The sequence below is a fragment of the Barbus barbus genome (genome assembly GCF_936440315.1).
Source record: "Barbus barbus genome assembly, chromosome: 39".
Taxonomy (NCBI): Eukaryota; Metazoa; Chordata; class Actinopteri; order Cypriniformes; family Cyprinidae; genus Barbus; species Barbus barbus.
This window is the reverse complement of record NC_136717.1, coordinates 4,716,153-4,726,038: the sequence shown is the minus strand read 5'-3', so window position 1 is coordinate 4,726,038 and position 9,886 is coordinate 4,716,153. Positions and strand designations below refer to the sequence as shown.

The window sequence follows — 9,886 nt, the reverse complement described above, 5'->3', positions numbered from 1 at the left end:
CAGTATAGTTATCTAATCTTATACTATCCTTCAAAGACTCTCTGTGTGTGTGTGTGTGTGTGTGTGTGTGTGTGTGTGTGTGTGTGTGTGTGTGTGTGTATCCTCTCATATTTACTAATTAACTAATATTCATTTGACATACAGGTGCTGGTCATAAAATTAGAATATCATGAAAAAGTTGATTTATTTCAGTAATACCATTCAAAAAGTGAAACTTGTATATTAGATTAATTCATTACACACAGACTGATATATTTCAAATGTTTATTTCCTTTCATTTTGATGATTATAACTGATAACTAATGAAAGTCCCAAATTCAGTATCTCAGAAAATTAGAATATTGTGAAAATGTTCAATATTGAAGACCCCTGGTGCCACACTCTAATCAGCTAATTAACTCAAAACACCTGCAAAAGCCTTTAAATGGTCTCTCAGTCTAGTTCTGTAGGCTACACAATCACGGGGAAGACTTTCTGTTACTGTTTAATGTCGTGTTGTGTGCTGTTGTCTTCACAGCAATAAGGAATATTTCCTTCTCAACATTTTATATATATATATATATATATATATATATATATATATATATATATATATATACACTTTGTTGTGCTATGAAGGCTATTTGATAAAATCATTTTGCTGTTCTCCTGTCCCTGCCTGGAACTGATTTATAACTTTTTGTTGAGGAGTAGAAGTTGTCTTGTCTTGGTCCGGTGCCAGATGTTCCATTAACGTGAATCTGAATTTTAATTATTTTAATATTGTCAAAATGTTGTCAATTGTTCTTATGTAAGGAAAATTAAAAGTGGAAGAAATTGAACAACATGAATTCTCATTTCAACGGCAGCAAAATATGTGGTTATTCATGTTTGTGCAGTATGTGCCTTTGTTCTTCCCCTTGTCTCCACCCGCAGCATACAGCAGGATATATAAATGACATGAGTGTGTATAACTGTAAAGGACATCAGTGAATATCAACTTCATACAAAGAAACTTCTCAAGGTAAGGGAACTTTTTATGCATTTTTTTAAGGATGTAACAAGTATAATATAAAAAGACATGTTATTCTCATATAATTTGATCAAACTAAAAACCATTTTCATAATCTTAGATCAAATGTGGGTTTATTACGGGGGTTTTTAAATTAGGGTCTGAGGTTTCACCTTGAGCTATATGCTGGGTCCAACATTTGTGGCGTATTACTGAGTATTACTTATTTGTGACCCTGGACCACAAAACCAGTCATAAATCGCTCAGGTATATTTGTAGCAATAACCAAAAATACATTGTATGGGTCAAAATTATCCACTTTTCTTTTATGCCAAAAATCATTAGGATATTAAGTAAAGATCATGTTCCATGAAGATATTTTGTAAATTTCCTACCATAAATATACCAAAACTTAATTTTTGATCAGTAATATGCATTGCTAAGGACTTAATTTGGACAACTTTAAAGGCAATTTTCTCAATATTTAGATTTTTTTGCACCCTCAGATTCCAGATTTCCAAATAGTTGTATCTCGGACAAATATTGTCCAATCCTAACAAACCATACATCAATGGAAAGCGCATTTATTTTTGAAAAATTCACTAAGTAAATACTCACAAAATTAAATAACAATCATTTAATCATAAGCAAGAAAAAACTAATCCATAATGGAGAACACTGTTGTATATAGTGTTTTTGGTAACATGTTCTATGAAGCCCATATTTATAATACATTATAAGGGTATTCTTAAGGCATTATAATGAATGCATAATGCATTATAAAAACCTTATAATATGTTATATCGTCATTTTAAATAGTCATAACAGCAATTTTAATATATTGTAATGCTGAAACATTTGTGGGTATAACTTTTAAGATTATGATTATTTATAACAATGAACACCATATTAAATCTACTTTTACATTGATAATGGACTATAATATCTTGACATTATTTCAGATCTGCATAGTATCTTACTACAGTACATCTTGAAAGTGGTTAGGTGTGGAGTGTTATTTGAGTGTTCCCTGTGAGGCTAATATTAATTTTGATGAGCGCTAGTTAATAATTTCAACTGAAAAAATCAATGTTTATGTTAGGTTACATTTTATTTTGATGTCCCCATAGTCTATTGACTATAAGCAACTTTGCAACTACATGTCAGCTAACTCTCAGTAGAGTATAATTAGGCTTAGGTTAAGGTCAGGGTAGGTAGATGTTGACGTATTTGCAAAGTAACTTATGTCAGTTTTTCTGTAGAGGAACCATCAAAATAAAGTGTTAGCATATATTTAGCAGACATACTATTAATACTCTCATGACTGCTAGTTAACATGTAGTTGCAGAGTAACTTATCAACAAGCGCACACATTTATGACAAGACAAAAATGAAAGTGTTGTTCTCGTCATTTTATTCAGACTGTTTAGATTCTAAATTACATTGAAAGCACATTTGGTTAAGAGGGACTTCAGCCAGTTAGGGTTGTCAAATCATATTTTCGTTAAAACTTTTTGTTCTAACATACACTCGACACAGGCTGGTGTTTAAGAATATTAGTTTATATTTTAATTTAATAGCAAAAGTGCATCTCTCAATATTTAAATAAGTATAGTATTTATTTACATACATGAGCTGTTTTGCTGTAAGCAGGCTGGAGAGCAACAGTGAAGGTCTTCTGTGGAAACACATTCAGTCCAGCGATTACCATGAGTTCCAGGTGAGTTGAAATTGATGTGCTTTCTACAGGATGAAAATCCATGGCTAGGTGTGCACAGTGCACTACTCAATTTTAACCACAAGACACTCGCCTCCATGCATTACAATTGAGTAGTGCACACTAGCTTGTGTAACAAAAACATTTGTTATTGTCATAAAGTCAGAATTACATCCTCTTCTAGGTTCACGAAACGGTTGTCCATAAAATGTGCTGTGATTTCATCTGGGTTGTGCTGTTCTGTAAGTAATCGCAATGATTCCTGTGGTGAGTGGGGCGGGGCCGAGAGCCGTGGGAACGGAGCGAGGCCGGTGGAGTTAATGATAATGAGCGACACCTGCGACACTCACCGGTCTCGAGTCCCACGGAGGAGCTCCGGAAGGATAAAAGGAGGAGTGACGACAGTGGAAGACGAGAGAGGACCAGGCCTGGATATTATTTTGTGTGCGGCAGTCGTCCGTGAGGGGCTGCCGCTGTACTTTTACGTTTGTTTATTTGGTTATTAAATCGTTAAATGTTTGCCGGTTCCCGCCTCCTTCTTCCCGAATCTACGAACGTTGTTACATTGGTGCCGAAACCCGGGAGGAAGGAGGGACACGCTGTCAGAGAGCCCTCGCTGCTGAAGGGGATCGCGGTGCTGAGGAGATCGGGCAGCAGGGAGTAGCGGGGACGGCCGCTGGCTGCCCGAGGCGACGGTGGTGCTGGAGCGATGGAACATCAGGTGGGACGGAAGACTCGCGGCCGTGCTCCTGGGTCGAGGAGGGGGGCTGCCGTCCGAGAGGGAGCGGAGGAGTCGGCGCCATTCGCCGAGTGGCCGTAGCCTGCTGCCATCCGCCATGATGGGGAGGAGCAGGGAATGGGGGACTCGCTGCCGGCTGCCCTCGACCGGAGGAGCCATCGCCGTCCGCCAGGAGGCGGAGCGTCGAGCCGTCCACCAAAGAGGTCCAGTACCATCGCATGGCACCGCGAGTGAGAGCCTCTCAGCTGGTTGAGGACCAACCAGCAGTGTGTCCGGGAACCGGACCGAATTGTTTTTTTTTTTCTCCTCTCTCCCCTCTCTCGTCTCTGTCACTCCTCATCCTTCCGTCTCCTTTTCTCTCGCCTCGTCTGTCCATACCCCCAGGTACGCCGCGGCCGCCCTGACGGGTCCCCCCCAGGAAGGAGGGAGGGGGGGGGAGTAGAGCGCAGTCTCGAGGGTACCCCCCGGCCTGCGAGGGGCGATGGGGGTATGTGGTGAGTGGGGCGGGGCCGAGAGCCGTGGGAACGGAGCGAGGCCGGTGGAGTTAATGATAATGAGCGACACCTGCGACACTCACCGGTCTCGAGTCCCACGGAGGAGCTCCGGAAGGATAAAAGGAGGAGTGACGACAGTGGAAGACGAGAGAGGACCAGGCCTGGATATTATTTTGTGTGCGGCAGTCGTCCGTGAGGGGCTGCCGCTGTACTTTTACGTTTGTTTATTTGGTTATTAAATCGTTAAATGTTTGCCGGTTCCCGCCTCCTTCTTCCCGAATCTACGAACGTTGTTACAATTCCTGAATGCATCTGCTTTCTGAAGGCCAAATAAAGTGCTTTTGCTTTCGCATAGAAACACACAATGTCTCCCTGACATGGCTTCATCAACACTACTGTTGTTACTGAAACCATGCCTTCTTTCTTTGCGTGAACATTTGGGCGGCATTGCACAAATATTTCCACATCGTGACGTAGACATGTGGGGGCGTGTTTAAATGAGCCATTTTAGGGGGGCGTGGCAGAGTCTTAACTTTGATAAAGAATATCTCTTTGGTTTTGAGACTTTAGTCTTTGCAACTTCAGGGATCTTATCTATACACAATCAGCTTGTAACACTCCAAAGAGAAAGGAAAACTTGAAATCGCATCATATGACTTTAATAAATCTGTTTTGCACTAGGTACAAAAAAAAGTTCCTCTCAGGGCCTTTTTGACAAAAATGTCCCCATTGAAATCCATTAAAACTGCAATTTTTAATCACAGTGCCTTTTAACTGTAAAATGACGCAATTTCTGTTAATAGGCTTTCATTCTGTTGGCAAGGCTTAAAATTTTTATGAAATTTTTTTACCAGATTTGCAATTTTTTTCAGGTTTGGTCTATAAAGGGTCTACAAAGCAAATGCTCACATTATTCCTGTTTTCTGCATATTATAGAGCCAACTGGATAAATAATGCAGCTATAATTGTGTGGGTGTGTTTTTGTCCATTATGGACCTACATGTAACTTTTTTTTATTGATGCACAAGGGTTAACAAACAGGAGGCCTATAACTATAAATGTTTAGAAAGGTCTAAGCCAAGGATTTATTATAAATTATGATTAAAAAATCTTTAATAGTAATTTCTTAATTACTTCCAGGAAATATTATGGATTCACTGAGAGAGAAAAAACTCCAGTACATTGGAGAAAAACTTAGCAAGAAGTATAATTTTTCCTATTTTTACCCGAAATAAGGTGTTGTGAGCATTAGTGTGTGCACAGATGTAATGCAATGTTTCATTCATACTGGTAGGACACTGGTGGGCACCCTCACACAGTAAATCCATAAGTGAAACTCATAGAAGTCAAAAATCATATGACATTCAAGGAAATCCCTAAAATGGATAAAGGCATACGCTATTGCTATAACAATAAAATGCAGAAAGATACTTTTTAACTGATGAAGACAATAAACATATGATTGAGACCAAATGTTTTATCTCTGTTCTTCAAGCTATGTCTAGTATTTGTATATGAATAAAGTATATTTGTAATGAAATGCTAATCGACAGCCTTCATCACTCTCGAGTGATGTTATGAAATGAATTTGGGGCAAAAATATCATTAAATGACAACAGGTTTGTAAACAGGCTCAAACCCATGCATGCGTGCTACTGTGGCAAATTTATCCATCGCGCAGACTGTATACTGACTGCAACTAATAGTCTTAAATTCTTGCTACATGAATATACTGACAAACATTTGCCTTCTTATTTTACAGACAGCCAATTATTCCACCACGCAGATCAACTCTGATTCATCCAGGTCCTCCAAAACGAATCCGTCTACATACAGAAAGAAAAGTGTTTAATGAAAACGGGAAAGTCAGAAAATGGACTTATGGGAAAAAGGACACCAGTAAACCAAACAAAATAGTTCTAGTGGTGGGAGAGACTGGAGCTGGCAAGACGACTCTCATAAACACCATGGTCAACTACTTACTGAAGGTGAAGTTTGAGGAAGAAATATGGTATGAAATCACAGAAGAAGAAGCGAGAGATCAATCAGAATCACAAACCTCTGAAATCACCATGTATCAGGTCTGTCCTGTAGAGAGTCCCATATCTCTCACTATCATTGATACTCCAGGCTACGGAGACACTAGAGGACTGGACAAAGATCTGGAAGTTGCTGCAAATTTAGCAACTCTGTTTCAGAGCAGTGCTGGAGTTCGTGAAGTTGATGCTGTGTGTTTTGTGATTCAAGCATCTAAGAATCGTCTCTCAGACAGACAGCATTACATTATCAGTTCCATTCTGTCTTTGTTTGGAAAAGACATTGTGGACAACATTGTGTTTTTAATCACACATTCTGATGGTCTGCCGCCCAAAAACGTCCTCAGTGCCATCAATAAAGTTAAAATCCCCTGCAAAAGAGACAAAAGTGGCCAACCTGTGCATTTCCTATTCAACAATCGGCAGGCTGATGCTCAAAACAATGAGAGCCGTTACCGTCGTGCTCAAAGAGATGCTTGGGAAAGCAGCATGGCAGATATGAAGCAATTTCTTCAGTCTCTGGATGAAAAGAACAGAAAAAGTTTAGAGTTGACTTCAGATGTCCTCATTGAGCGCATTCGATTAGAAGCATTAATCTGCAACTTACAGCTGCGAGTTGAAGAGAAAGAGTCCAAGAAATCTGAAAAAATTCAGATTCAGGAGGCAATGAAACTAAACAAGGAAAAGATTGAAAGGGATGCAAACTTTAGCATTAGAGTCAAAAAGACAATCAAAGTGAAGGTGGCAATTGAAAGTGCTTCATGGAAAAACAGGAAGGCGACAACATGCACCGTCTGTAAAGAAAACTGCCATGAGTTTGACTGCTGGTGGACTTCTGATCCCAGAAATTGTGAAGTCATGAAGAAAGGCAACTGCACTGTGTGCACTGGGAAGTGTCATCACAGCAAACATGTCAAAGATAACAAGAAATATGTCATCAGCACCTCGAATGCTGTGATGCAATCAGATGAATTAAAAAAGGAAAATGAAAATCCTAAAGCCAAGAGGTTTTCTGTTGTAATGGATGATCTTGACAAAGATCTTCAGGAGCTTGAGGATCAAAAGTCAATTCTTCTGTTCAATGCTTACAAGACCATCAAGAATCTGTCTCAGATCGCATTAAAACCAGACTCTGCCTTCACTCTTCAGCATCTCGACTTCTTCATCCCCAGATTGAAGGAGGCTGGGAAAGAAAACTGGGTCAGAGAGCTTGAGGAAATGATGAGAAATGCTAAAGCTGAGGAAGCAAATAAAGATGCTCTGAGTTACCTTAAAGCTGGTCTGACAAAACTTTTCCTCGGTATGAAAATCTGAGAAGACAAGAGATGAATCAATGAAAATAAATAAGACTCCTTAAAATTAGTATTCTGTACATCTGAAAATTAGAAATTTCATTTAATCATAGTATCAAGCTCTTTTAGTGTTTATTTAAAAGGCAAGCCACTCCAATCCAGTCTGTTAGTTTATGAATCAATATCAGTAAATTTGAGGCTTACTAGATGGTTGCTATAGCAGAAATGTTTGCATCTATATTTTATCTACATCAGTGGCTCTTTAATTTTTTTTTGTCTTTATTGTTATTTCCATCAGATTGTCTGTCTTTCTCTACATCAAAATTCTTGTTTAATAAAATAACTAATAAATATATAAATATGACATTTATAACTTTCTTTATTTCCTGAGCAAGCTACAGTAGAAGACCTCCTTTTCCTCAGGCTAGTGACAAATAGTTCGAGAAAACACTGACAACTGACACACTTTTGGCAATAAAGGAGGTTGTTCAGTTTGGTTTGAAGCATCACTGTCAGCAAAAGTGTCAAATGCCTAGATCTATTGTGAATCAGATGTATTACACACTTGACCAGAAGGGGGAGTCTTTATCGTTGTACTTTGTTTTTTGTAATGAATGAATTAGTCTTTATTGTCATTGTACGCACTCAGTGATACAGAACAACGAAATATTGTTAGCAGCTTTTTAAGACACCAGTAGAGAACAATAAGTAATAAATAAATACATAAAAGAAACAAACACTATAAAGTCAAGTCACCTTTATTTATAAATCTGTATACAATACAGATTGTCAAAGCAGCTTTACAGTGTCAAACAGGAAAATAGTTTGTCAGTAATGCAAAAGGACAATAACAAATAGTTAATTTTTCAGTATAAGTCAGTTCATTGATGATTCAGTGATGTCATCATCTAGTTCAGCTCTCTTCCAATAGTGTCTGTGCAATCAGTCAAGTGTCGCTAACTAAGCAAGCCAAAGGTGACAGTGGCAAGGAACCAAAACTCCATCGTTGACAGAATGGAGAGAAAACCTTGGGAGAAACCAGTCTCAGTCGGGGGCCAGTTCTCCTCTGGCCAAACGAACCAGCAGTTCAATTTCAACTGCAGCAAAGTCAGATTGTGTAAAGGACTCATCTGGTTCCCGTGGTCTTCTGCCTATGGTTGTCAAATTCTTCACTGGGGATCTGTCTCTGGGGTTAATCTAAGTGTCCTGATCTCCACTGACATTCAGGGCTGTGGAGGTTATCTCTAGGTGCTGATCCACCAACTGATCTGGATACAGTCTGGATCGGAGGCTACGGTGACCTCGGAATAAGAAAGAAACAGACTAATATTAGCATAGATGCCATTCTTCTAACGATGTAACAAATACATTGGGTGTTATGGGAAGTGTTCCCGATTCTGGTTGACCTAATTAATGCAGCCTAACAATCTTTTAAAAGATTTGAATTGTAGAAATGTGTTAATATATTATGTCGCGTTCAGTGGTAGTGTCAGACTGTGTTTCGTGCTTCCCCTCCTCTCGTGCCCATATTTGGTCTTCCTGTTCCTGTCCTCGTTCCCAGTAGTTATTAGTTCATGAGTCCCCAGCCCTGTGTTTAATTACTCCTCACCTGTTTCTGTTCTTCCTCATTGATTTCCCAGTGTTCTTAAGCCCTGTGTCTCCCCGTCTCCAATGTCCTGTATTGTTTGTCATTCCTCAAGCTCCTCGTTCCGTGTTTTGGATTTAATAAACATTGTGATTGGAATCTCTGTGTCTCCTCGCTCCCAGTGCAGCGTGACAGGTAGAGCATTGTGTTAGCACTAGCAGTACAAAAGGTTGTGGGTTCAATTTCCAAGGAACACACAAACTGATAAAAAAAAAAAGTATAGCCTGAATGCACGGTCGCTTTGGATAAAAGTGTCTGCTAAATGCACAAATGTAAATATAATGTGTATGCCTGGTTAAAGAGATGGGTCTTTAATCTAGATTTAAATTTACAGAGTGTGTCTGCCTCCCGAACAATCCTAGGTAGATTCAGAGTTTGGGCACTAAAAAAGGATCTGCCACCTGCAGTTGATTTTGATATTCTAGGTATTATCAAATTGCCAGAGTTTTGAGATTGCAGTGAAAGTGAAGGACAATAATGCAACCAGCCACCCAATGAAGAATTACAGTAATCTAACCTTGAGGTCATGAACGTTTCTGCGTTTGACATTGAGAGCATTGGTTGTAATTTAGATATATTTTTAGATGAAAAATGCAAAGTTCTGTCATGAAACTCTAGGTGGCGCAGGCTGATGTGTTGTTCACACAAATTGATATTCACAGCCAGGCACAGCTCGTCTGTAAATATTCACACAAAACAGACCTCTATATAAACTGAACACAGTTACAGTTTATTATATATTCAGTGTAACACTGTCCTGGTAGTGCACCTCGCACGAGTATTAAACTGATGTATGGTGACAACTGGGGAACAACGCTAACTACGGGGGATTCATTTGGACCAGAATCAGAAGATGAGGATCGACTCACTGGAGCAAAGCACTGCCATGTCAATATCAAGAGCTTCTGCTATCTCTCTTGCATCTGTTTGACAGGCAGAAAGTCCACTTTTCCACTTCCCTGAAATGATTCA

General features: G+C 39.3%; 1 protein-coding gene across 2 annotated transcripts; it reads left to right on the top strand.

Annotated features, from left to right (window-relative positions):
- Positions 1 to 957: 957 nt before the first annotated feature.
- Positions 958 to 9,011, top strand: LOC306858888 (uncharacterized protein). 2 transcript variants are annotated; one of them, XM_079399668.1, is made up of 4 exons: positions 958 to 1,003; positions 2,645 to 2,711; positions 2,893 to 2,950; positions 5,704 to 9,005. In XM_079399668.1, exon 4 carries the CDS (start codon positions 5,909 to 5,911, stop codon positions 7,289 to 7,291), a length of 1,383 nt encoding a protein of 460 aa, XP_079255794.1. In that variant the 5' UTR covers positions 958 to 1,003; positions 2,645 to 2,711; positions 2,893 to 2,950; positions 5,704 to 5,908; the 3' UTR covers positions 7,292 to 9,005. The 2 variants fall into 2 exon arrangements, with proteins under 2 accessions (XP_079255794.1, XP_079255793.1); XM_079399667.1 differs by lacking the exon at positions 2,893 to 2,950 and having other exon boundaries at positions 5,704 to 9,011.
- Positions 9,012 to 9,886: the final 875 nt, after the last annotated feature.